The sequence below is a fragment of the Abrus precatorius genome, unplaced genomic scaffold (assembly GCF_003935025.1).
Source record: "Abrus precatorius isolate BTA unplaced genomic scaffold, Abrus_2018 Scaffold8, whole genome shotgun sequence".
Lineage (NCBI taxonomy): Eukaryota > Viridiplantae > Streptophyta > Magnoliopsida > Fabales > Fabaceae > Abrus > Abrus precatorius.
The window spans coordinates 2,959,320-2,987,183 of NW_020874428.1; the positions used below are offsets into that span (position 1 = coordinate 2,959,320).

Genomic DNA, 27,864 nt, shown 5'->3' on the forward strand with positions numbered 1-27,864 from the left:
AACTTTATTATATAAAAATTCATTTCCATAGATCTTATTTGTTATGTAAGGATAAAAAAAGGGAGAGAATAGAGAATCAATTTGCTTGTACTATTAATTTTTTTATTTAAATTATTTAAATAATATCATATATAATATGATTTTTTATCATGTATTTTAATTTTTTATATACGTGTTTTAAATATATGTTTTATATATAAAAAATATTTTTAAACGTCTCTTTCAATAATTTAAGAAACATACTCTATTATTAAGGGTTATACTAACCCCATTCTTTTTGCTAGTGAAAAGCTGCAATGCTATCTGTTAAAGCCAATTGTTTTGACTTTAGAGGTATTGGGTTACGTTTGAGAAACACAAATGAATTAATACTACAGATGACAGTTGGTATCAGTGATCATACTGGTGTGGTCCATTGCCTGTTTCAACACATGACTTTTTTTAAAAATTTATATTCTATTTTTTAAATATATTTTTCTTCGATGGAGTTTTTAAAAATTAGTTAATTAATACATATTTTATCTATTTTACATAAATTTTTACATAGATAAAAGAGTATTGATAAAAAAATAATATTATCTTAAATTTTTATGTATGTTAATATATAAATAAACATGTTTTTTAACAAATATAATATAAATATAATAACTTTAAACATTATTTATAGACTAAGTGTATTTAGATAAGTAACTTAATATTTATTAAATAATTTTTTATATTAATATTTATGTTATAAATTCAAATATAAAATAAATTAAAAATAATTTATTTTAATATCTTATATTAAAAAATCTTATAAAAATTATAAATTATTTATGAATTATTCCAAACATTCACTTGTTGTTTGAAGATCTATTTTTCCATAATCTTTTCATCTCAGAAAGTTCTTTTTTGATGTTTCAGGTTTTTTAGCTTCTTTGCTTGCATGTGTTTTAGTTTTGAGAAATAGAAAACCTAGCAGCGATACACTTTTGTAAAGGCAAGTATATGCATGAGTAAATTAACATGATGCAACTTTCTTTTTTATGATACATTTTCATTTACTTTTTTTTTGCTTTTATTGTGAACAATGGTTCTGATTGAACGAATATGATAGAATAAATGAGGCATTGCTTTCCTATTATCATAGGCATAAAAAACGTTTAACTTATAAATGCACTTTGGGATCAATGTCGCACATCACTTCCCTCTTCCCTTTCAATACAAGTTGTAAAGATAGTGAAATGCATGGAACAAAATAATTAAATGAGAAAAAGACAGTGAGATTAAGATACATACCTATACCCTTCTTAAATAAACACAGAAAACATAAGCTTATTCCATGATGTAATTACTAGATTGGTTCAAATTTAGGTAAAAAAAAATGTTTTTTTTTGGGTTTGGTTCAGATTAGCTGTTATTCATTAAGTAAATTCAATCAAATTAACCTAAAGTTTGGGTGATCGGATTTTTTTATTTTAAAAAATAAAGACTGAAACTATTAGGAAAATTTTTAAAAAGATAAATTTATGACAAACAGGAGAAGTTAAACAAAATTGAGTGTGTTTTAATTATTATAACTTTTAAAAAAAATATTTAGCTCAAAATTTATTAACTAAAAACACAACAATCTTTAAAATTCATCAAACAAAAGACATAATATCATGTATCTTGTAAAGTCAACTCAAAACAATTAAGTCAAATATTCAACTAAATTAGAAGTATAATGTGTACTATTTGTTTGTGTTCCTATAAAAATTACCAACTGATGACTGAAATATTAACAAACGATCAAGAATAGAGTTAGTACGTTCCACAAAAGTCTCGAGCCTATACTTCCAACAAAATCAAATAAAAGATGTAAAATTTAATGGTTTAGGTCATCTAGACATTGAATTTATACTCTAAAAATCTAAAACAAAAACTAATTGAATAAGGCATGTTATTATTTGAAGCAAACTAAATTAACAAATTTGAATTAACCCATATTTTGTTTTTTGTTTTGCATTACTTGTATTGAGTTATCACGTTTATCTGTATTTGCTTACGTCTACAACTTATTCCATCTACAAGATGAACAAAATCATTTTTATCAATGAAACATATTAAAATAAATATGAATACTAGGCATAAAAATAAAATTAGAATCAATAGATATTCCTTCAGTCCTGACCCAATTTAGATAGGTAAAATCTAATTTATCTGGGCATGGATTTTCCTCACAAAAGCAGAGATGTGGTACAAGTCTGTGAATGTAATTAATCGCTCCACCCCTCTACCTGTTTTGCATTAAAAATTGCATACATATATATATATATACTCATAATATTATATATATATATATATATTTTTTAAATGTAAAAAAAATATTAATCCTAATTCACAGGTCAAGTTTTTATTTTTAACAATAATTTTTAATATAAAATATTTACTATATTAAAAATATATTGTATAAAAGTTATTATTATTTATTACTAAGACTTGGTACCATAATATCGAGGGTAACCTAAATACTTGGTATTGATGGTTTTTGAAGGCTAAGAAGGATTGAGGAAGGACTCTGACAATGCTATGGAAATTTCAAAGGGTCAATATTCTTGCAATAAACACTTTAACATCTAAGTAAGTAAAAATTTAGTTAAAATAAAAGTATAGAATGCTAAGATAGTGTATTTGGGCTAAGAGATTTTTTTTGTTTATATAAGCATTGCTAGTTGAAGTAGATTTATTGTTATCTATACCTAACTGATTTATATGAAAATGTACTCAAAGTTGGTATGATATGCACAATGAGTATAATAAAATTGGCATTTTATTAGAAATGTCAAATAGTGAGAATATATTAATGCAATAATTAAAACTTTATGATTATAGTCAAATCCAAAGTAAATATGAGTTGTAGTATATTTGAGGCGAATAGATGGTCAACAGCCAATATAATGAGTGTGAGATATATAATTGTATTTAGTGGTAAATTTGAGAAAAGATTTATTTCATGGTAAATTTAAAAGAAGTGGTTCTAATATGACAATTTTATAGAAATAAAGTTTTAACTCTATATCAAAACTAAAATAATTTTTTTTAAAAATAAAATATTTCTTATTTTTTTAAAAAAAATTTCACACAATATTTCATTCTTCCACGTTCTTGAGTCTAACCACAACCACTTAAAACCATTTCATAGTAACTAGGAGTTGAAAAAAAAAAGTAACTGCGAGGTGTATTAAGAACTAATCTAAACACTTATAATATGTTAAATTATTTTTAAAAATTAAATAAATTACTAAAAAAAATTATAATTTTTTATACATTCAATTTTTATATCAAAAGTTAAGCTAAATTGAATTAAATAGTTTAATTTGTGATTTTAAATTTGAGCCTTAATTAATAGAATTATATTAAATTTAGTTTTAAATATAGATATGGATATACTCCAATTCATGCAAAAACTTAACGATTCAATTTTATTTATTTTTAAATAAAAATAAAATTTTTCTTTCTTCTTCATTTCTCATAGCTCTTTTTTTTTTCTCTCCATACCCCTTCGTTCTTTTTCTTTGGTCAACCTTCCTCTCATTGGCCTCCTTTCTTTCCTCTCATTTCTTTTCATGACAACTTTATTCTCCTTTTTCTATAATAGTATTTGATTATTAATGTAATTGTAGATTTCTCATTGAATGTGTATCTGATGTATATAATGATATGAATATATATATGTACATTTGTAATGACAAGAACGTATGTGTATATACGTATATGAATATGTGTACATAAACATGAATGTAAATGTTGATTGTGTATTAAGAAAATTCATTTTCCACTTTTTCTCTCATTCCTTCTTCGATTCTCTCAACCCCAAACTTTTTTCCACCGATTAAATTACCTCTAAGTTGTTTGTGTGTTAGATTGAAGGTTTAAATCACATTTGAAACATTTGGAGGTAAGTTTTATGAATTAGAGTTCCGATTTTCGTCTCTCTTCTTTATTTTCTCAGTTTCTCATGGAGTTTTTCATGTGTTTATGACAAAAATCTATGTGAAAAATATTTCCATTGTTAATTTTGTGTTGGGTCTTCAATTCGAGGTAAGAGAAAATTCTACCCTGTCTTATTGTGCTTATAATTTGTTTGCTTTGTTATGCGTTGGAATGTGATTGATACAGAACATAGGAAGATATGTGTTTGGATGAAAATGACTTAATTGTAGTGAGATTGTAATGAAAATTGTATGATTAATTATAATGTGATTGAATATGTGTGGACATGCTAATTGATGAAAATGAATACCATGATGTGATTGGTGATGTGAACAAATGTGTGTAGGGATGGCCTGAAAAATGTAAATGTAATTGTAATTGTGAAATGTTAGAAACTATGAATAGTTACAGCGATATACTGGGGGTGTGAAAGATGGGGTGGTAGAAATCTCTTGGAGAAAAAAGGATAGTGGTGATATCAACAGTGAGCGTGAGTGCACCACAGGTTACACATTCTTCTCCTAACTCAGCTTCTGACTAATACCTTTGCAAAGAGGCCCGTGACCGTACACGTTGTATCCGTGAGTTAACTAGCGACCATACATAGTGTGAAACTGAGCAAGTTCCTGAGATTGAGGGCATCAAAAAGATGTGATCATAATAACACAGTGAGCGTGGTTAACGTGCAGTGAGTGCACGTTAGTGTTGTGTGTAGATTGTTTGACAGTGCAGTTAACGCACCTGTATGTGAATTGGAGTGAAATGTTGAAAAGTAGTACTTTGTATTTGTTTGATGCACAATTTGAACTATGTTAATAAATGTGTGAAACGTGCAAGGTGAGTCTTTGTGCTTGTTTGTGATAGTGTAGAGTACTGATCCTTACATTGATTTTTTAGGTGACCAAGACGATCAGCACTAACTCTGTGAATGGAGAGGATGAAACTGTTATAGAACTTAAGAAATTATTTTTGAAAATTGTGATGTAATTAAATTAGTTCTGTAACGTTTATTTTGATGCAAACTTGTAACTTTCTTTTATTTTGAAATACATTATTTAAACTATGTATTAGAAACTATTTGAATGAAATTATTATTATTTTTATTTATTGTGAAATTAATTTATTTAAAAAATATTTAAAAATTAAATCCCTCAGTTCCTCGGTTTTGCTCTACAAACTCCGCATTCTCTCACCTATTCTCCTTTCTTGGTCATTTTATATTTTTTAAAACAAATTTGATATTGAACTTAAGTTGCTTAAGTGAAAGTGGTTTGACCGTCTAAATTGGAGTAAATTATAATTTTTAAATACTTAAAGTTAAAGTCCCAATATGATGTGTATCAAATACAGAATCAAACTATAAGAATATTAAATTTGTGTTAATTTGTTAGTTATATTTATATAAATACTAACCAAAAACACAATTTATTGAATATAATTCTATATAAAATATTGATTATTTTAAGTTTTAATTCTTAATTTAGATTAATATGTAATTTATAATAAAATTTAATACTTTGGATTTTTTATACTGATTATGTATTTAATTTTAATAAAAATTATTTTCAATTAAAAAAGTCAATAAAAATTATGATTAGTTTAAAGTTCTATTAATCTATAATTGATAAAATTATATTTACTTGTTAATATTTTTTTTAAAAAGTAAACATATAATCTTATCTAAAATAAAAAATAATTTAATTTAATTTTAATATTATTAAAATATATCGTATTTTTATTATATTGACTTTTAAAGCTTAATTATATTTTTCCTGAAAAGAATAACATCCTTTGCGAGAAGTTTTTTAAAAAATTATTAAGATTTAATTCTTAACATTTTTACAATATAAAAATCTAGTGTTTGTGTTGAATTATATTATATTAACTGAGTTAATTAGTTAATATTTTATTACTTAAAATTAATATTTACAAACAAATTTATAAATATTTACAATATAAAAATTTAGTGTTTGTGTTTAATTATATTATATTAACTGAGTTAAATAACAAAAATTTAACTTGCACTAAATTATTTAATATTTTATTATTTAAAATTAATATTTATAAAAAATATTCTCAAAAACCATATCCCGTCCACATTCAAGACGTTTAATAAGATAAAATGACTAATGCCCAAAATCTCATCCCGTAATTGGATGGCCTTGCACCTTGAGGGGTGGGTAAGCCTATCATCGACCTGCACTTTGGAGATTCATGCCATTGCATGCGTTCCAATCAGTCCAAACCACACCATTTTCATCTCAGGAAATTGCAAGACCTACATCTTTTTAAACTCTACCAAGTCATGTAACATCATACACCTCAACAACTTCCAAATATTTATCAATTCCAAGAATAAGGTGTCTTTCATCTACATTTCCTTCTGTAACTAGACCACAATATTGTTCATCCTCAGAATTCCATCCATTCATTCAAACTTGATGATATAAATTAAATCTTTATATATTACTACTATACTTGTAAGCATTTTAATATATTTTTCTGTTTGGTTTCGATTGATTTAAAAGTGATTGAAAGTAAAATTCAGGTTATTTTATAATTAATTTAAAATAATTATTTACATGAAAATAATAAAACTTTAACCGAGAGTGTTCAGTTTTCACTACCGATGACGATGGTAGTGGCATCTATCAGCTATTCTCGCATCTCAATCACGAAAAGGAACGTACATAAGGAATCCATGCCAAAAGCGCCACCCTTTTCATTGGTAGAGCAGACCAAAAGAGAGAAAGAAAGAAAGAAATCCGTAGTGAGATATGTGGGCATATCAGTGTTATGTAAACCATCGTCACTTTTTGGGAATAAACACAGCATATACGTGGTGGTTTCCATAAAGTTAAGCTATAAAATAAATCTGACAACGGAAAATGTTAATTACATAAACATTTTCATATTGTTTTTAGATCAATGCTAAACAGTGCATAAAAAATAATGGCTAAATTTTTTATTTAAAATTTTGCATAAAAATGTTATTTTTACGGAAGGGAAGGAGAGAGAGGGAAATAGGTTTGGGAAGAGGGAGAAAAATGTGAAGGAAAAGATGGCGTGCTTTCTGGGCATAAACATAAACATAAACATAAAGGCTCATAAAAGCACCCTCTGAGCCACCCTGTCACATAGTCCCCTACTCTCCCCCTACACTAACCCCACCTTTCTCCTATTCCTATAACAATTAACAGCAACATCTTCTCATTTTCATTTTCTTTATCTCTCACACACACACACACACACACACAACTGCGTCAGACTCAGACCCTTCATCATTCACGTCTCAGACAACACCACCCTCTTGAGATTCGCGCCTCTTCACCCATCTTATTCAAACCAAAGGCCGCCACCATCTTCTCTGCATTCAATTCAATCCACTTCTTAACACTTCACACGCTTCCTTCTTACCCTCTTCAATGAAACACTTTTCTTTTCTAAGTCAAGCGTTGCGTTTTTACACATTCTCGGCAACCACCAACTGTCTCTTGCTCTTACTGTAGCACGCTACACACGCACGCTTTCTTCTGTTCACATGGATGACTTCCCAGGAAACGGTGCCGTGGATTGTCGTTTTGTTTGAAACTCTCTAAGTTCTGTTTTTTTTATCTTAGTGGGTGTTTTTGGATTTGGTTTGACGGAGAGGAAATTATAAAAAAAGGGGAAATAATGAAGTTTATGAAGTTGGGTTCGAAGCCTGATGCTCTTCAAGCTGATGGAAAGTCTGTCAGGTGGGATCGCGTTCTTCTCTTTTGTTTTGTTTCTTTCTCTGTATCTGATTTTATTTGATTTTTTATGGTTATTCTGTTTCGTGTGTTTCCTGCGTTCTTGGGGGTCCTTTATTGTGTGTTTTTGGTGTCAGCAATGAAGTTAATATTGTTGGTTGCTTATGCATTGAGTGAGGCCATGCTAGTTGGAGATTCATTACTGAATGTCTTCAAAAGAAAAACCATAATCTCTGTCTGCATAACCCTGAAGTAATGTTAATATTCTATATTGCTGATAATTGTAAAAGAAAAGAAAGAGAGAGAGACTTTCCATTGATTGAATCGGAGGTGGTCCTGTTTTGGACTATAAATTTTTTTTTGAGCTTGTGGTCCAAATATAGGGAAAGTGGTATGGAATGCCCGGCATTTTAAATCATGGTGGAATGGATGTCCTATTTAAAACAATGTTACTCTTTATATTATAATAATTGTATCTATATACAGTTCTATAGATGACGTGTTTAAGCATGTGACTTCACTGGCGTACATAGATTATTTTTACTACCTTTTGTATAGAGATAAGGTTAGAGAGTTTCACTTGTGGTTGGATTCTTTCTAAAATATCATGGTTTGGTGGATTTTTAGCCTGTTATGAAACCGTATGCCACGACGAAATCTCATCTGTCTTGCATGTGGTGTAAGTATTCAACTGAAAAGTATGAAGCACGTTTGGACAGTTAATATTCATTTGGATGTGCCTCCAGTTGGTCATTTTGCTCGAGATTTTTAAATAGCGGTTTCATTGTATGGACAAATAAAATTGCATGGCTTCTTAATCCCTTAAGAGCAGAGATTTCAGAATTTTTAACTTCTGGCAATTAATGTGTATATGTTTTTCTCCGAACATGTGATCAAGGCCAAGATGTAAAATATAACGGATTTTTTTTTGTCACATTTACATGACGTGTCCATGTGAGAGTGAGATGAACAAAATGCATCTTATTTAATAAACTTTTGGCTGACGGTCTTTTGACATCTTGCTGTTGTTTTGGTTGATTATTCTGTTATAATTATGTGATTTTGTGATATGAATCTTGCATGCGTACATGGCATGTGGCTTAATTATATTTTGGGGGTGAGGTTCAGTGATCTCCTCTTATCTTTTTTTTTGTCTTGTTCAATGATTTCCAATTTGTAAGTTAAGTGATTCATTACCAAATTATGCAGGTATATATCCTCTGAATTGGCTACAGATATTATTATAAATGTTGGTGAAGTTAAGTTTTACCTTCACAAGGTATGCAGTTTTCACAGAACCTTGTTTAAATTGTCCTGCAAGTAAAGTAAGAATATTTCCTAGTGGTGGATGATATTGATGGTAGCAAAACTTTTAATCTTTAGCATTAAGCAGACAGTGGTATGAAAGTTATGGTAACAAGTAGTGGGTGATAGTTATGTCAAATTTGCTAACTAAGAAGGGGAGGTAGAAGACATTCTATGCATGTCCACAATTGTTAGATTCATCATACCAATGATGACATTATATTGAATTGCTTAACTTAAAAAGAACTGAAAGTGTGACATGCTAACTATCATGCCACTACCTTAGTCAGCTAGTGGTATGATAGCTATGAACATATGGTAGCAAAAACATTTTGTCTCCATTGTATACCTAGCAAGTTGTAGTTATGAAATATTTTGCCATTCAACAATGCCATATTGTACAATTTAATGATGTAGCGTTTTCTATTGGACTGAATTAAGAAATCAGAAAATTTTTCATTGAGACTGGTCCAGTGTGCATTGAGTTTGCATTTCTTGTGATTTTTAGGGATTCGCAGCTAACTACTTGCTTCATTCTTTTTTTGTTTATTGATGATGACTTTTCTTGAGTTGCAGTTCCCTCTACTGTCCAAGAGCAATCACTTACAAAAGTTGGTGTCAAAGGCTAATGAAGAGAATTCTGATGAAGTTCAGTTGGATGATTTTCCTGGTGGTCCCAAAGCATTTGAAATTTGTGCAAAGTTCTGCTATGGAATGACTGTTACCCTAAATGCTTACAATGTTGTGGCTGCCCGATGTGCAGCTGAGTACCTTGAGATGACTGAGGATATTGACAGAGGAAACTTAATTTTTAAAATTGAGGTGTTTCTTACCTCAAGTATCTTTCGTAGCTGGAAGGATTCTATAATTGTTCTCCAAACTACTAAATATCTTCTTCCATGGTCTGAGGATTTAAAGATCGTTGGGAGATGCATAGATTCCATTGCTTCTAAAACTTCTGTGGACCCAGCAAACATCACTTGGTCTTACACTTACAACCGGAAATTATCAGAGCTTGATAAAATTGTTGAGGACAAGATGACACCACAAGGAAAGATTGAGCCTGTACCCAAGGATTGGTGGGTTGAAGATATATGTGAGCTGGACATTGATCTTTATAAACGGATAATGATTACTGTGAAATCAAAGGGAAGAATGGATGGCATTGTGATTGGCGAGGCACTAAAAACGTATGCAATAAGATGGTTGCCTGATTCTGTTGATGCGTTGGTTTCTGATGCCCATGCCTGGAGGAACAAATCTCTGGTAGAAACAATTGTATGTTTATTGCCATGTGATAATGGTGTGGGTTGTTCATGTAGTTTCTTGCTGAAGCTGTTGAAAGTGGCCATATTAGTTGAAGCTGATGAGTCTTCCAGGGAAGAGTTGATGAAGAGCATTGGCCTAAAATTGCATGAAGCTTATGTCAGAGATTTACTGATTCCAGCAAGATTTCCCCAGATTACCAAGTATGATGTTGATTTGGTGCAAGATCTATTGAATCGATACATGACTAACATAAAGGGCAGCTGGGATACGATTGTTGAGGAGAAGAAAGATAAAGCAAATGAAGAATCCATTTTAGGACAGAGATCTCTATTGAATGTTGGCAAGTTGGTAGATGGTTATCTTGGAGAAGTTGCACATGATCCAAATCTCTGCCTCTCTAGTTTTGTTGATTTATCTCAGTCAATTCCAGAGTTTGCTAGACCAAATCATGATGGTCTGTACAGAGCTATTGACATCTATTTGAAGGTACAATTTTGTAAACATAAAGTATACAATCATCCCATGATAATGAATTGACTTAACTGTTTTTGTGTTGCATCTATCTTTGGTACCTTGGTGAAAATTATTTTACTAATTTGATTGATTCCTGTTATGACATATCCCATATATTGAGTAACTTCACTCCTTAGCGTCTTGTTATTTTGTTATTAATAAAATAATAAATAAACAAACATTTAAATTCTTATACATACGAAAGCTTCTCATGCTGGAGCTATGTTTTTCAAGTTATAATATCTGAACTATAGCAGTTTTCTCTACTATTACACTAATTGCTAGCTGCTTAATAATATGTATGTTTTGTAATGACTAAGAAATGACAATCGTGTAATGGATAAACGAGGAATAGACTGCACATTCTTCTCGTGCAGCCTTAACTACCTGATGACATTTTAGTATTCACTCAAGACTCTTACCTTCAGGAGCACCCGAGTCTGACAAAAGCTGAAAGGAAGAAGATATGCGGACTGATGGATGTCAGGAAATTATCAGTCGATGCATCAATGCATGCTGTGCAGAATGAACGCCTTCCTCTTCGAGTTGTGGTGCAGGTTCTCTATTTTGAGCAGGTTAGAGCTTCTGCCAATGCACGCACACTTGGTAACAATCCATGCAATGGAGACAAGGAATGTGAGAAACCCGGGGGAGAGAGTTGCCAATCCCTCAACAACCAGGTGTGTCACTTGAAGATTAAAGATGAAGAGTTCCACAAGAATGGGAAATTGAACAAGAAGAGTAGCAAAAACAGCAGAAGTGGCATGCAGTTACTGCCGTCTCGGTCGAGGAGAATCTTTGATAAGTTATGGATTATGGGTAAAGGACAAGGAGAGAATAGGAGCTCAGAGACTTCAGGGAGTTCTAATAGCCCAACTTCTGTAGTCCCTGGAGATACCAAATCATCTGGTTCATCGTTAAGACACAGGAGGCATTCTATCTCTTAGGGAAATATTCATAATTTAAACAGGGGAAGGAGATTCAAATTGCTGTGAAGTGTAAAGTGTTAGGGTGTTAATCTTGTATGTGTAATGCATGCCCAGAATCATGTAAAGGTCTCGGTAGAATTGCAAAAAATTTAATGACATTATATTGTATTGTCTGTGTACCATTTTGGCTAGTGTATGGTATTCTTCCAGCCTTCAGAAATGTTCATTGGGGGTAGGGGTCTTAAGGTTTTATTAAGTGTTGCGCTTTTTGTATAGATTCATGATCCTTAATTACAGGTGAGAGTTGTGTTAATGTAACTCCTATTTTGAATACTTGTACGTCATACATTATCACACTTTACACTTCAATACGACCAACACCGCATTATATGAAAGATAACGTATCACAATAAAGTGATGTATCTTAAAAGGAAGACACATAACATGTTAAGAACTAGATTATATAAGATGTAAATGACTTTATTATTAAATTTTCCAAGTCCATGCTTTGACAGCTCAAACGATCAACTAGACATGGTTTTATTAGTAAAATCTGCAATGGAAATTCAGTGGGTGCCCTTGTAAGTTCAAAGTTGAAAAAGTTCTGGAGCAATGAATTTGACACTCAAATTATTCTTTTAAGTATTTATTTTTTGATACATTTTAAGTATATTTATTATTTGATTTTATTTGGGAAATAGAAAATAAATTATGAAATTCATTAATGATTTATTAAATAAGCCGTCTCATCTATTTTCCTCTCAAGGTAGCTAAATCCTTTTAACGTGAAACAATTATTTTTATATCATTTATATTAAATTTAAAGTTAATTTTCTAGTGTTTTGTTGTTCATATTAGTCAAATTACAATAATGAATGAAATAAATTATAAACAAAAGATATTTTCGTGTATGATTGATTTCTTTAAGTTTTATTTTGACTTATAGATATATTTTAAAATTTTATTTGGTCCAATAAAAATTAAAAATAAAATAAGTGCAATTTATTTTTGGGCCACATGACAAAAGACTCCCCAATAAACCCTAACATCGATTCGGGTCTCAATTCGGTGCCTTCAAACCCGGACCCAACTTGGTTCCCGAGGGAAAGCGTCCTTCAATTTCATAGTAACCAAGACACAGAGAGCTGAACTTTCATTTGAGTAACACTTTCTAACACTAGAAACATTTAACAACGATTCTAACCAGAAAGAAAATCGAAGATGCAGAGATTCAAAGCTCTGCTACCGCAGACTAGGTTCTCATTTCGCAATCTCTGTTCTCATCATCGACCTTTCTCTGCTCAACCAAATTACGAGGAGCACCACGATGACGATTCTCAGCAACAGGTCACATTTCTCGTGTGCTTCGTCTTTTTTTTTTTCTTGTAATTTTAGTTTTCAATTTAAAATTTCGTTTTAATTATAGATTTTAGTTGAAGGAAGAGCGAAATCGCGAGCAGCGATTCTCAATAGGCCTTCTTCGCTGAACTCGCTCACTGCTTCGATGGTACGGCGTTTCTCTTTGCTCAATTCGCGTTTCGAGTTCATGTGCTTGAGGTAAACGCCACGTCGTTTCCATTTCGTAGGTTGCTCGTTTGAAGCGGTTGTATGATTCGTGGGAAGAGAACTCTGATATTGGCTTTGTTTTAATGAAGGTATCACCATCGTTTTCACGCCAATGATTTGGCACTGAACTAAGGAACATAGTGATGTTATTGTTATTATTATTCATATTTGTTTTTTCTAATACTATATTGTGGATTTTTTTATCATATTTAAAGATATCCGTCATTGTGTTGAGTATGAGTTTCTATCTTGAATGTTTTGAAGGGTAGTGGTAGAGCTTTCTGTTCTGGTGCAGATGTTGTTAGGCTGTATCACTCACTCATTGAAGGTGAGTTGCATTTAAAATTTTATTCATGAACAAGCATATTATCTTTTTCCTTTCAATTGGTTATGGAAACTTGGTGCAAATAAGTTTTGAGCGATTTATCCAATCACCATTTGCTATTTCTGTAATTTCTTAGAGTATGTTTGGGTGTTAGGTTTTAGTGGAAAAGAAAGAGGAGGGCAAAATTTTCATTTTTAATAACATTCTCTATTTTGACGAGTTTTTGAGAAGTTCAATGGCATTGGGTGATTCATGTAGTGATGTAGCCCACTTCACCTGGCTTGATAAGGTTTGGTTGTTGTTTGTTTTTCTCTAATTTGATAATTTTTTTAAATGAAAGAAATAAAATGATAGATTAGCATAGACTTAATATCTTAATCTTATTATTTATTTTTATAAACACTATATAACTCATAATTTGAAATAATATATTTGCCTTGTCTTCCCTTTTCCTCTAAAACTCCACTTCTTAGCTTGACATTTTAAGTTCTATATTTCAATTTTCATCTTCTAAGTTGGATCTAAAACAACAGTAGGTTTAGTGGCTTTCTGAAATTTGCTTTATATATAGGGTTACTGTGTGCTTGTTGTTCATGATAAAAAATTTAAACTTGCTAAAAGAAGTTGGTTGTTGCAGGATCTGAGGTGTGATGTATATTTTTATATTTATATTTATATTTCAATTCTTTTTATAAAATAATATGGGGACTGTTTGTTAGCTTCGTCTTCATCTAAATCATGACCTTATTTGCTGATAACAGCACCTTCTGCCTCTCTGTGTGGCCTATAGGATTGAATCCCTCACTTGTGCATGCGGTTTGTTTAAGGTATTTGTTTGTTAGATGCTACCGAGGGACTGAATTCCTCTTCTGTGCTAATGTTCTCTATATCTTGAGTCTTTTCATTTTTACTTTCATTGTCAGGGAGTTTCTTACCCTCCTTTCTCTATTTTATTTCTCTTTTGATAGACTCATTGTTTATTCAAAAACAAATGAAAAAAACAATTTCTGACTTGTGATTCACTTTCTCATTTTGAGTCCTATTGCAAGATGGTGGTGGTGGTGGGGGGTTTGATGTTCTTTTATTGATTGGATTGTTGGAGTTTAATTTGGATTAAAAATTTGCTGTAGATATATTAGAGTTATGATCAGATGAGTGGCAGATTAAGACATTCATCATTCATGTCAGAAAGATGATCTGTAATTAGTTTGGTTCACTTTAAATTTTTAGTTGCTTCTGCATCAGAGATATATATTTTACATTGACGAGTTGTGACATTGTTATGCTTATAACAAGCAGGAAATACTGAAGAAGCTGAACAGTTTTTCAAAACAGTATATTCGTTTGTATATCTTCAAGGGACCTATCTTAAACCACATGTAAGTATTTGTTTGAGATATTGAGTAATTTAGGTTGGAGAAGTGATATATACGTAATATAATTTTATTTTGAGCTTATGTTCTTCACTCTAGTTGAAGTGCTATATACTGTATTATTCTTGTTTGTCATATGATTTAGATATTTATTTTCCAGTGGTTTATGATTCAGATAAAGGGATATAAAGATAGTATTTGTGTTGAGTGTTGACATCAAAATTATAGTCTATTGTGATCTAGCCTTTGAGTGTCACTCCGATTCTTCTAATAAAAAGTTGAATTTTAGCACAATGTAGATGGTTTTGTGCATTTCCCATGCTTCAAGCCCAAAGGGCTCTTGCATGAAGATGTTTATCAGGGATTGTAATATAAAAACATTCATGTGTCTTAACCTAACTGGTTAAGCTTTTAGCATATTGGTTCATAACTTATATTCATGTAGTACATATTGTTTTTGTTCGCTGGACTAATAAAAGCTGGCAGGTAATTTGACAATTACTGGATGGTGATGCCCAACTCTGCCATCATTGTCATTGGTCCAGAGCACAATTTCTTGAAAGTTGAAACAAATCTTTATCTAAGTTTTAAATAAGATGACACTTAAATACTTTAACCCATTCATGTAGTATTTAAAACAACTAGCAAGATGGTTAGGCTAGTAAGCTTCCTCCTAAGAGCATTATGTATGTCCATGATCCATATAGTCATATACTGTATTGTTATGAATGCTATAGTAGCATAATGGGCTCTGATTGATTGGATTTTTTTATCGCTTTTTTCAATTTTTTAAACTTGAAAGCTTCTTTAGTACCTATACGATGATTTAATGAGTATTTATGCAGGTGGCCATTTTGGATGGAATAACGATGGGATGTGGATCTGGAATTTCTCTTCCAGGGATGTTCCGTGTTGTAACTGATAAAACTGTATGTGATTTCTTCAGATGCTCATTGGATTTAATGCTCACATGCTCAGTAAATGCTGGCAACTTAGCCTTCCTCTGCATAAACTCTGCAGATTTTTTCTCACCCAGAGGCTCAAATAGGTTTCCACCCTGATGCAGGAGCTTCTTATATTTTGTCTCGTCTACCTGGCTACTTAGGTGATATAAATTTTGCATGCTATTTGAGAGCTGGATTCTTGCATAATACTTTTGAGTTTTGACACACTTTTTTTATGAAAGGTTTAATTATTTTAAGGCTTAATTGCATGTTTAGTCTCCCTAGTTTAACCTCTGTGTAATTTTGGTCCCGTAAGTTCTTTTGTTGAGCTAATTCAGTCACTTTACTTTTAAAATTTAGCAAATGTAGTTCCCTGTTAATTTTTTTCTACCTAAATTCTTAAATTCTCATTTTCGACTCAAAATATTTATAAAATTGAATCAATTAAATTGTCTTCTATTTAAAACTGAACAATCAAATTCTCAAATTTCACCCATTTACTTCTTCGTTGGTCTTTGCCCCCAACGGAATACGTATCCTACTGAATATTTATACAACCATTTACTTCCAAGAGCAGTGTAAATATTAATGATTTAACCATTGATTTAAAATTGTACTAGTAGTTTTCATAGTAAATCAGCAAATGATTGTCAGATATTTAATTATTTATTTTATATTATGCTATACAGGGGAATACTTGGCCCTTACAGGAGATAAGCTTAATGGTGTTGAAATGATTGCCTGCCGCCTTGCTACTCATTATTCACTAAATGCGGTGTGTTTTTATTTTTGTTTTTATGCTTCCTTGTTCTGCATTGCCTACTTTTCCCTTGCTTACAATTTTCATTCATTTTGCTTCTCCTCTTAGAGGCTTGCCTGGCTTGAAGAACGCCTTGGCAAACTGATAACAGATGAACCATCTGTTGTGGAGGCATCCCTTGCACAGTATGGCGATCTTGTTTATCCAGACAAAAACAGTGTCCTTCACAAGTAATGTTGCATCAACACATCTTATTTCTTTTTCGGTTTATGACCTTGTTGTGTAAATTTTTTGGGTGTGTGTGAGAGAGGGGTTGTCATGGTTCTATATAGCAGCTCAGTTATGACCATATGGGTCCAGAAGCTTGTTAGAATAATTGCTAAAATCTACTATCTTATATTCTATGAAAATGCTAAGCAGTGTCCTTGGTTAAGAAATAGAAGTAGAAAGTTTTTATTGAAAAAACATTTATTATATCAGAAACATGTAGGTCTTTCAATGCTTGCCTTTTTAAGCATTGGATGGAAGTATTTAATAGTGTATTTAGTACTCCTTAGTCATTACTGGGATGTTTAAATTTTATTGCTAATTTGCTACTGTGATGGAACTAAGTTACTGAAACAAATAAAATTTGAAAAAAAAAAAACAATGCAATAGAGTGATTAAATACTGATTGTGGTGATATTTCTTCTTAAAATTTGTGTGATGAGATAAAGTGTTTGTTTTATTGGGGAAAAATATACCATTTCTCAATTATTACCTTTGAACTTCCAGATGTGCTAACAGATGGGTTCACTATTTACTGCCTATACTAAGAAAAATTGGGAAATTGTTCTGTTAGGAAAATTAACTGACTGTTTGTCTGATTATTATTTTTTTATTACTTTTGCGTGGTTTGCTCTATGCTCATGCAAAAATGATGTCTAATCATCCTTCTTTTCATTCCACCTTGCATTAGGGGCATGTAAAGCCTAAGGCAATTGCCTAGTTCCCCAGTCACTTAAGGCCACCAAAATAAACCTTGATATCTTTAATGAATTTTACTTAAATTAACGTTCTTAGATGGTAAGTTTTATTAAAAATAAGTTTTATTGAGTTATTTTGTCACCTTAAAATTAATTTGTTATCCCATAGTAAGTACTATAATTCCTACTTTCATTTCTAACTATTACTATAATATTCTAATGTTTGTGGTTTACTAGTTTCTTCAGTAGATATTAATGATCTTGTTTTTTTCCCCAAAATTGAAGACATTGAAGGAAGTTCTGACAAGAGAAATTATATTCCATTAGAAGTATTAAATTATATTAAAAGATTACATTCTTTACCAAATACATACATTGCTTCTAAAATTTATTGACTAACACTAATTGTTGCTGCCACCAAAAATAGTTTTCAAAATTGAAATTGCTTAAATCCTATGTGATAAATTATGTTATCAGTTGTATTGAATGAATTAACCATATTAGCTATTGAGAAATGTTTAACCTCATTGTAAATTTGATAAACAATTTTCCTGCTCAAAAAATTAGAATAGTAAAATCAGCATTGATGGATTATTTTAGACTAGGCCTCAGACATATATATTTGTGTAAGACCTTTAGAATTTCTAGACATAGTACCACCTTGCATCACTTATAAGCTGAAATAACATGAATATGGGGTGGCCTTTTTCCTCTGTTCAGCCATCCTCCCCCTTTATTAAAAAATCTGGCGCTGTTGCTCTGACAAAAATTGCCATAGTGAAAAGAAGGTGCTTGACAACACTGAAATAACTATAAATCACTTGACTATTGGGTTGTCATTTCCTGTAAATTAGCCAATCCTAAAAGCTTGGGCTAAGTAATGCATACCAGATTTTACAAACAAGGGGATACGGGAAATGTTAAAAAACATAGGACATGTCAATGTCATGACTATAAAATACTACATATAAAATTACTATAAAATAAACGTCAAACACTAATTGGATATCTTAAGGGAGAATTGATGTTTTGAAAATAGGCAGGAACCATTGCAAACATAATATAACATAACAATTTATATAATTGTTATATTGTCATCTATATTGGTATAGGTTTAAAAAATTAAGTGTCCAACTGTCCATACATTGTCTGACATAAATAAGTGATTAATGCAGATATGACCCAAAACAACTATTTTGAAGAGTCTGCATTTAGTTGTTGCTCTTTCTTTTTTCTTTTTTTGGTGAAGATAGAACCCTGCTCTTTTTGGTTTCATCTGTTCTGATTGCATAGTTCTCTGATTCTGAGCTTTCCATTTTTTTTTACTCAGGATTGATATTATTGATAAATGTTTCAGTCATGATACAGTGGAAGAAATTATTGAAGCTTTGGTAAGCATTTTGTTAAATCTTTACATGATCTTTGGTGAGTCTGGGTGATGTTGAATATAAAAATAACATATTTTAATCCACTATGAACTACGGTTGCGAGGTTTTGTGTAATTTGTTAAATAGTGACTGCCTACCTGGTATATTATTTGTCTTGTAATTTTTTTTGCTGGCAAGTTAAATTTACTGAAAGTAGGCATTTTGTTCAAGAAACCTTATTCATAATTATTGGTAAATTATCAAATATCAAAGCTTGTATCATCTGTAGAAGTTGTGACTTTTTTGGGGAGTTCCTACCAAGTTATAACTTGTTTGTAGTCAAGTAATTGGCTCAATGGAAATCACCATAATATCTTCCAAAATAGGGGAATTTGGATCTTTGCTATGTTCCAGTATCCAGTTGAGGAAGGTAATGAGAACACCTGACCAACATAAAAAATACAAACAAAAAATAGGCAGTGGAGTAAAGTACTAAGCATTTCTGTTTTGTTAGAAAAGAACATTTCAATATTGATTATATCTTGATCCACAATCTACTACGGTTATGAGATCATGTGGTGAAAAGCTCTGGTATATCTGTCTTCATCATTTTCTTCCCCTTGCTCTGACACCAAAAATATTGAAAATATGCTTTATGTGCAAGGAACCTTGCTCAAACATTTTTAGAAAGTAATGGGGCATCTTTAACCAAACAAAAAATAATCAGTATAGGCAGAAAAGAATGCAGTACACCAAACATTTCAGATTTTGTTTGAAGAATCAGGCGATGGATAGTGTTAGTGTTTTCCATCATCTGGTACATAATTACACTGCTTTTTTATATTGTCTTTTTGCTTCAAAATGAATTGTTATTCTGTCAGGAGAAAGAGGCAGTTGAGTCTTATGATGAATGGTGCATGATCACTCTAAGGAGAATGAGAGAAGCCTCTCCGTTGAGTTTGAAAGTTATTTTACGATCTGTGAGTTGCATCTCCCTTGCACGTTATTTGATTTCCCATTCAAGGCACTTTTTTGTTCTACGTTAACCTGCTGCTGCTTAATTTAGATACGTGAAGGTAGATTTGAAACTCTTGATCAATGTCTTGTACGTGAATACCGCCTGTCCCTTCGTGGAGTTTCCAAGCACGTCTCCTCTGATTTCTTTGAGGTAATGATTTTTCTGTAATATCTTTTCAATGAAGAGCAACATCATTTTTATTAAGTTGCTTGTTCTTTATGCAGGGTGTTCGAGCAAGAATGGTTGACAAAGATTTTGCACCAAAGGTAGATTTTGTCAAAGAATCTGTACATTTATGTATTCAGTAAAGCCTTTTTTTTGTCGGGAGTAAATCTTAAGCATTTTATTGACAAATTTGCAGTGGGACCCACCTACTTTAAAAGAAATATCTGAGGACATGGTTGAATTCTATTTCTCTCCGTTAAGCGAAGTTGAGTCTGAACTAGTGCTGCCAACAGCTTTGCGAGAACCTTACATGTGAAAAAGCATATCTCTAAGCAATGCTCATGACTATCAATGGTAAGACAAATAAGTTCTAATTTTGTTCCGGAAATTCCTTAAAAATAGTATTTAACATATTTTTGTTGTATTGACATAAAATTTTGAAGATTCACTTATGTTTTTGGTCGGGAGGGCAGGTTGAATTATTGCTAGCCTTCCATGAAAATGCAGATCATCCAATATTCAGTCAGTCATCATTATATCAAATCGATAGCCATTCCTTAAGCATAGGGAGTCACTTGGAGGATGAAATTTTATATAAGCTCAGCTTTAGGTTTTCTCTTGGTGGTGTTTAAACATTTTTAAACAAAAGTTTTTAGAATGATTTTTGCATCTTTACGAAAGTCATAATAATTTAAGTATTTACTGTAGATTTGTCTACGAATAATTCCGAGTAAAGAGGCGATGATGCAGTTGGCAGATGAGCCATGAACTATCCACCAGCAACGATTTCTGTCTGCCACAGGCTGTCTGGATTAACAGATGAACTGGATCAATGTTCCGAAATTTCTGTCCTTAGATGTGTCGTTTTGTGGTAGAATGTTCCATGTCCACTTCTTTCATTGTTTACTCTCATTCCAGTCATCTTGAAAACCCACCTCTGCCATATTCAACAAAACATATCATGGCTTTAAAATGAAACTAGAAAAATAATGCTAGTAATTTTAAAGTGATCCAGGAGCAAAGGCTAACCAGCTAGGCCATCTCTACTACTTGGGAGACATGGTGATTTATGTAAGCGTAAATTCAAACACTTTAAATCATTATTTATTTTGATTCTTCTATAATTCAACAATGACAAATTTAGAAGATTCTAAAAATTTATAATACTTTGACTAACTTATGATGATGAAATAATATATATCTTCCTCTACCTTTATGTCAAGTTACTTTGATATTTTGGATCATTAATTCAGTTCGTTTTTAAATTGGAATTGAGAATTAAATCACTCATCTTATATTACAAGATATGGGATTCCTTTTCTAATAGTCAATGATCTTTTTTTTTTTTTTTCTAAGCAAGGGTTAAACGCATGTGCTTCGTAGCGCCTCTTGCCTAAAGATGTTAAAATTCCTTAAATCCTTGTGGATCCGTTAGACCTTTAACTAGTGTTAAAGGCAGTGGTAAATAATGACATCAGAGTTAGTTATGCGACGTGATTGGCAGAAGCTCCGTCTTTGTTTCTCGTTATGGGTAAGTTGTCTATATATCAAATTAGTGCTTTTATTATATTTTAAGAGAGAAAACATAATCAAACGATAAATAAAATTAAAAGCATCGTGAATGGCATATGTGATGCGAGGTCGGGTGGCCGAAAGGTAAAGAGATAATCTAATAATACGCATTAATTTGTGCCAAAATTTAAGGAAGGTGTTTGGGGTAAAGAAAATTTTTTAAGTTAAAAAATCATGTTGAATGAAGTTATATGTCGACGAAATTGTCAGGGTCATGAAGGAGTTTAAAAATAGATCTAAAGAAGTATTGAAAAGTTATCTAAGATTTTTTATTAAAAAAGACACATTTTGAGCTATTTTAAAGGTTTTTGTCTCTTTATTAATTTTCTTTTAAAACTGTTCGAAAAATAGGACTGACAAGAAAATATTCAAAGTCCACAAAATTGAAGGTTTTTTCGAGGAGTTTTTAAGTCACTGACACTCAAAATTATTCGAAAAACATGACTGACAAAAAAATATTCTAAGTCCATAAAACTGATGGATTTTTCGAAGAGTTTTGAGGAGTTTTTAAGTCCATGACATCCAAAAACTGCCCAAAAAAAGGAAGTGGTCAAAAAATATTTTAAGTCCACAAACCTGGTTGAGCTTCAGTCCCTCCAGAATTGCTTGAAAAACAGGAAGTAGTCAGAAAATATTCTAAATCCACAAGATCAAGACAAGCTCTCAAAACTTCAGAATTGCTCGAAAAGAGAAGTTAAAGAGAAACTATTCTAAGGCCATAACATTAAATAAGTCTCTTAGATTTTTTCCAGAAATACTCGAAAGATAGAAAAACAAAAGTCTTAATAGGTCAAGTATTGCAAAATCTAAAAGCGGTTACCAACAGTCATCAACATTCACCACTACGCAAAGGAGATCGTAGGTGATAGCGGTTACAAAAGAAGCCACAACCAACAATACGATCACAAGCAAGCATAGATAATGAGCATTAATAGTTGAAGGTAGTTACTAAGAAGTGTCCGCAAAAGAAGGAAAACAGTGGTGGTCTTTCTGCCTATAAATACTCTAAAGCGCCATTTTACAAAGGACGACTTTTTGCATCCTGACATCGCACCTAAAACCTCTTCACGATGAAACCTTGCACCGCGCCAGACATCAGCTACCAGGAGACTCACGGTGACCACTGTCTGCTGTTGTGAGGAGTCGTACGTTTACATTCACGAACCTTTATATTTTCGCACATTTATCTTTCTGCAGTCTATTTACAACTTCTTTGTTTGCTTTTGTTCCTTTTTTCTGCAATTTACTTTCTATTTGACACATTTCTGCGAAGAACCTTTATGTTGGGATTCAATTTTACGCGTTTCATATTCACTATTCTTGCTAAATTGTTTAATTTGTGACGTCCATTTTACTGTTATGTTAACAACACACTTAAAAGAACTTAAAGAGGACTTAATCCAGTCCCCAGATTGATCTTTGAATTATTTGTTTACAAATTGTCATTTTTTACCGTAAACAGAAGGTGAGAGGAACCAGAGCAATAGAAGAGCAAGGGCAGAAAAAGAAATTAACATCACTAAAAGCAAGGTAGATGTAAGCACAAAAAGACACGGGGGAGAGCCTAAAAAAGGAAAGTTAGTTATGCAAGACTGCCGATCCGCTTAAGGTAGAGGTGAGGAGGAGTGGACGCATGCTCAAACCAATAAAATAGTGGAAGGATTTCATTTACGAGCATGAATGGGCATAGTATTACTCTTCCTAACTGAATTGTCGTTCTACTCTCTGAAACCTTCTTCTGTCTCTAATCCTTCTCTCTCACCATTTCAAGTGTGACTTGATTAATGGCACAATAACTATACTCTTGCATTCGAGATTGGAATCTTGTCTCATTTGAATTGTTTTCTTCAATTGTTTTTGTTCTGATCTGTTTTAGTAGATATTGCTTATTGCTTGAATACATTTTATTACATAGCAATTATACATCTTATACTCTTGTGTATTGCCACCATTTATATCAATATACTCGAGGAATTTCTATTATCTTTCAAATTATGCCTAGTTCATTGTATTACTAGCGTGTGACTTGTGCTCCTATGCGCTGCTGTATTTTTTTAATAGTTTTTAATGTAGTTTAATTTCTAAAGAGAATAGTGCATTGCAGGGAATAAAAGATTCAGAAAATAGTAGAGTAATTTTAAAAATTTATGTGCATGTATATTATACTTTCAACCAATGGTTTTTTTTTTTTTTTCATCCATGACTATAATTTCATGCTTTATTTTCTAAAATATATTCTTTATTTTAAAGTAGTCAAATCGTAAATTTAAATATGTCAATAAGTTCTGCTTGTCAGATTTCACGACGACTAATAAAAATGGATTTATTTAATTATTATTTAATAGAGAAGAATGATCATCAAATGGAAGGACAAGAAAACAAAGACAATACATTATAGAGTTTGTGCTGCAACTATCAATAGTCAAACGTTCAAGAGTTGGTAGTCCAATTAATTATTCATCATTATTTCTGCCAAAATTGGAGAAAAAGATGCTAGGTTTATTAGACACATGTCGGTATGTATCAAATTGTATTGTGTAGATTAAAAATTACTTATAATTAATTACATGTACTTAAAAACAATTATACAAACTTTTTTAAAATTCAGTTTTATGGGAAATTCTAATGGTGGTGATGATTAGCCAGTATTTATCGACAAAGGAAGAATAAAATAACTCTAATCACTGAAAAGCTATAAAAAGTCTGAATTTTTTGTCGAACACACCTAACTGATTCATGAATCCAAAATACCTAATGAAAAAGGAATTGAGTAAGTAATATAATTAAAAATTTATTCAATAAAAAGGTATCACATGAGAGTTTATGTGATAAATGTTTAATTTCTGAATCCTTTTTCTGAAGGACATATAAGCCGGAAAAAAAAAAGTAATAATCTAAAGTCTGGTATGAATTAAAGGATTAAAAATAAAAAATTATAAAAGACTGCGCCAATGATATATTAAAAATCATAATCGAAATGCATTGACAACATATTTTAATAAAATCTGTTCACTTTTTGGGTCAGATGCCACATGAAATTGGCAATAAATCATTTGAACAACGATATCATCTTCCTTTCCTTTGTTTCTTCTAAATTCTAATTGCATTGAAAATGGCTTCAATCGAGACGGCGCAAGAGGTACTCAACCTGAACCTCTTTGGTAAGCGGTATTACCCATTTCTGGTACAAGATAGAAGCCACTGATGGATCAAACTTGTGTTTCACATTGTTGTCATCAGCACGGTTAAGGCTTACTTCTTGCCCAAACACCATGGCCTTCTTTTCAACCCTCTTCTTCACCATCTCTTCAACACTCTCAAATGTCAACAATTTCATCAATCCTTCCCTGTCCTGCAAAATACAATACTTAATTGTTTTAACTATAAACCAAAGTAGCATAAAAAACCAATAATATTATTACATGCAACACTTAGAATGTGACCATACAATAAATAATATGAGAATGACATCATTGAACTATATAAACCAACACTCAACAATCTACATTTATAATATACCTTAGCACGAATCAAAGGCTCATAGTCTTGAGGAGAATCCCTGAATTTCACCTCAGCTACAAACTTTCCATAATGAATCCTTCTAGAGATGGCCTGCATAAATCAGCATTAGTTTAGGACCTTTCGGCCACTGTTATTGACTTGGACAAAACATACATGTGCAAAATAATAGTACTTCTTTTGACAAAAATTGCGGTTGTTGATTATAAAATTTGCTGTGTGTAAATTCATCCATGTACATACTTCTAAGGATTTTCTAGAAAAATCAGAAAACCTTACCTGCAATAATGAGAGATCACTTGCTGCAGTTTGTGCATAGTTGCCATCGTCACCCGCAGTAACAAGCAATGGAAGCAACTCTTGAAAGTACATTTTCCAGATGGACTTGTTTATGTTAATTGAAGCGGCTCCAAAATGCAAAATCTGAAGATGGAATAGTTTAAAAGACATCCCTTTTCTTCTATGTTGCGTCAACTACTGAAATTGGAAAGTGATACCACTTTGGGGAATTTGGATTACCTGTGTGAAAGGGTAAGATGGCACAAATGATGGCTGTAAATTTTCTGGGAAGAAGGGATTTTCTTCAGGGTTTTTGTATCTTCCTGTCTGTAACATACCGTATTATTTTTTACACATAATATTCTTTCAGATGCAAGTAACAGAACTCAAATAAAATAGAACCACTCATGATGATTGAAAGAGATCTGATACACTTATGATTGTAATAACAGAGGCAGGAAATTCTAAACTTAATAACAGAGGCAGGAAATTCTAAACTAAGGTTGCTTTTTGGTAAGCAGTTTAGTTAAACGCTTATTCAATATACTCTTTTCACATAAGGGTTTATAGCATGAATTTGATCATGAAACTTGTTGCAATAAGCTGAAAAGAACTTATTCTGATAACTTATATTAAGAAGCTTATTAAAATAAACTAAAAAGAAGTTAATAAAATTACAAGCTATTTCCACAAACTCTTTGATCATGAAACTTGTTGCAATAAGCTGAAAAGAACTTATTCTGATAACTTACATTAAGAAGCTTATTAAAATAAACTGAAAAGAAGTTAATAAAATTACAAGCTATTTCCACAAACTCTCCATAAGTTCTTCCAAATGGACCCTTGGTCTTAAAAAATTTCTAGAGAAGTTCCAAAAAAAAGAGCAGAATAAGTGTATACATTATCAAAGAGTCAGAACTGATTCTGCATGTTTCAGAAAAATCAACTTATCCCTCCATCCCCATCTTCTTATATCACTAATCATATCTATAACATCATTTTAACATCCATCAACACACCTACAATCTTAAGAAATAATAATATGCCAAATTCATTGAATGTGACAGGTCAAACACAATCATAATGACATAATCTGACAACCCAATACAAAACAAGACATGAAAACAGACAAGCTAAGAAGAGATAAGGTAACTATAATTAGTACCTTAGCTTGAATTGCCTCCGTATTCTTAACAACAAATTCAACCAATGAACCATAAAAACCCGGGATTTCAGTGTAGTTTTCATCATAGGTGGGAAAATTGCTAGGGAACTTGGCTCTCTCAATGAGACCATAAACAATGGTATCTTCTTGCCTCACCAAAGCATCCCTCACTGAATCTAGCGTGTACCCATTCCCGGATTCAAGACTCGGTTCTGCTTTGGCCATTCTGAATCCCAAAGTAGAAATTGCCAACACAAGAACCATCAATGGAAATCGAATCATCAACATTGTCATAAAGATCACACTAAGATTATTATGATCATGATCACGGTGCAGACATTATATTATATAGTGCAAGAAAACAAAAATATAAGTAACAATAATAAAGGGAAAGTCAAATTCAGCGCCACCCATTTAACCAAATCATATATCGTAATATCTAAACATATATATGGTTGACATCCGACATCGAAAAGAGATTGTGCGTACTACATAGACAAAGTCAAATGATGGAAAAGGGAAACGTACCTTGAATTGGAATTATTATGCTATGAAATGGAATTAGATTGTGGGCGTTGGGGTTATAGTTAGTGAGTATTTTTTGAGGTTTACAAAGAAGGGACTTATATATGTATGTGCATAAATGAGAGGGGAAGAGAAAGGGTAGAGGGAATTAAAATAAAAAGGCTTAATGGGGAAAAAGTGAGAAATGGTGTTGCGTGGATGGTCATTTCTTTAGATTTATGGAGTTGGTTGTTGCCATGTGACCTTGCTTTCAAGCTCCAACTTCAATTTGCCATAGGCTAAGGCTAAGGCTACGTGTGGATCCCACATTCAATCAATCCCCTTCTTAACTGCTAAGAATTCCCACTGGGATCTGTGATCTGGGAGACTGGGACCACCTCTCTCATCAAATTCAAAATCATTATTAGGGTATTTCTATTTTATAGAAATCCTAAAATCCCACTTGCACTGTAGATGGAAAGGAAATGACCAATAATTTTTTAAAGTGTAGATATAGATGATTCAGTTTTTTATTTTATAAAATTTATATTTTAATAATTTTTTATATAAAATGATTAAAAATGTAAGAAAATAAGTATTTTTAAAAAGTAAATGACTAAAGTGAGATTTTCTTAAAGCAA

General features: G+C 31.7%; 3 protein-coding genes across 6 annotated transcripts; 2 read left to right on the plus strand and 1 right to left on the minus strand.

The window, feature by feature from the left end:
• Positions 1-6,966: 6,966 nt before the first annotated feature.
• LOC113847271 (BTB/POZ domain-containing protein NPY1) lies at positions 6,967-12,030 on the plus strand. 2 transcript variants are annotated; one of them, XM_027476263.1, is made up of 5 exons: positions 7,161-7,691; positions 8,895-8,964; positions 9,567-10,745; positions 11,201-11,429; positions 11,481-11,833. In XM_027476263.1, the coding sequence occupies exons 1-5, from the start codon at positions 7,630-7,632 to the stop codon at positions 11,717-11,719; spliced, it is 1,779 nt and encodes a 592-aa protein (XP_027332064.1). In that variant the 5' UTR covers positions 7,161-7,629; the 3' UTR covers positions 11,720-11,833. The 2 variants fall into 2 exon arrangements, with proteins under 2 accessions (XP_027332063.1, XP_027332064.1); XM_027476262.1 differs by having other exon boundaries at positions 6,967-7,691; positions 11,201-12,030.
• Positions 12,031-12,735: 705 nt separating this feature from the next.
• LOC113847134 (3-hydroxyisobutyryl-CoA hydrolase-like protein 2, mitochondrial) lies at positions 12,736-21,392 on the plus strand. Of its 2 annotated transcripts, none has more exons than XM_027476024.1 (15): positions 12,736-13,048; positions 13,128-13,208; positions 13,288-13,356; positions 13,532-13,595; positions 14,892-14,971; positions 15,811-15,894; positions 15,986-16,070; positions 16,599-16,684; positions 16,778-16,899; positions 18,965-19,025; positions 19,883-19,981; positions 20,068-20,169; positions 20,244-20,285; positions 20,381-20,538; positions 20,658-21,392. In XM_027476024.1, the coding sequence occupies exons 1-14, from the start codon at positions 12,923-12,925 to the stop codon at positions 20,498-20,500; spliced, it is 1,221 nt and encodes a 406-aa protein (XP_027331825.1). In that variant the 5' UTR covers positions 12,736-12,922; the 3' UTR covers positions 20,501-20,538; positions 20,658-21,392. The 2 variants fall into 2 exon arrangements, with proteins under 2 accessions (XP_027331825.1, XP_027331824.1); XM_027476023.1 differs by having other exon boundaries at positions 12,872-13,048; positions 20,893-21,063.
• Positions 21,393-24,712: 3,320 nt separating this feature from the next.
• LOC113847711 (chorismate mutase 2) lies at positions 24,713-27,600 on the minus strand. Of its 2 annotated transcripts, XM_027476959.1 has the most exons (6): positions 27,248-27,600; positions 26,720-26,945; positions 25,795-25,881; positions 25,555-25,698; positions 25,276-25,368; positions 24,713-25,108 (listed from the first exon to the last, which is right to left on the minus strand). In XM_027476959.1, exons 2-6 carry the CDS (start codon positions 26,942-26,944, stop codon positions 24,875-24,877), a joined length of 783 nt encoding a protein of 260 aa, XP_027332760.1. In that variant the 5' UTR covers position 26,945; positions 27,248-27,600; the 3' UTR covers positions 24,713-24,874. The 2 variants fall into 2 exon arrangements, with proteins under 2 accessions (XP_027332760.1, XP_027332759.1); XM_027476958.1 differs by lacking the exon at positions 27,248-27,600 and having other exon boundaries at positions 24,772-25,108; positions 26,720-27,007.
• Between the last annotated feature and the right edge of the window lie 264 nt (positions 27,601-27,864).

What these genes read in the sequence shown, in the direction of transcription:
- LOC113847271 (XM_027476262.1), top strand. Translation starts at nt 7,630, where the DNA reads ATGAAGTTTATGAAGTTGGGTTCGAAGCCTGATGCTCTTCAAGCTGAT. An exon ending in GCTGATGGAAAGTCTGTCAG is followed by an intron (nt 7,692 to 8,894) that starts GTGGGATCGCGT and finishes CAAATTATGCAG; the next exon opens with GTATATATCCTCTGAATTGG. An exon ending in CTATTGACATCTATTTGAAG is followed by an intron (nt 10,746 to 11,200) that starts GTACAATTTTGT and finishes TCTTACCTTCAG; the next exon opens with GAGCACCCGAGTCTGACAAA.
- LOC113847134 (XM_027476024.1), top strand. Translation starts at nt 12,923, where the DNA reads ATGCAGAGATTCAAAGCTCTGCTACCGCAGACTAGGTTCTCATTTCGC. An exon ending in GTGTTGTAACTGATAAAACT is followed by an intron (nt 15,895 to 15,985) that starts GTATGTGATTTC and finishes TAAACTCTGCAG; the next exon opens with ATTTTTTCTCACCCAGAGGC. An exon ending in AAGAAATTATTGAAGCTTTG is followed by an intron (nt 19,026 to 19,882) that starts GTAAGCATTTTG and finishes TTATTCTGTCAG; the next exon opens with GAGAAAGAGGCAGTTGAGTC.
- LOC113847711 (XM_027476958.1), bottom strand. Translation starts at nt 27,007, where the DNA reads ATGTTGATGATTCGATTTCCATTGATGGTTCTTGTGTTGGCAATTTCT. An exon ending in CGGAGGCAATTCAAGCTAAG is followed by an intron (nt 25,882 to 26,719) that starts GTACTAATTATA and finishes GGTATGTTACAG; the next exon opens with ACAGGAAGATACAAAAACCC. An exon ending in CATCTTACCCTTTCACACAG is followed by an intron (nt 25,699 to 25,794) that starts GTAATCCAAATT and finishes TTCCATCTTCAG; the next exon opens with ATTTTGCATTTTGGAGCCGC.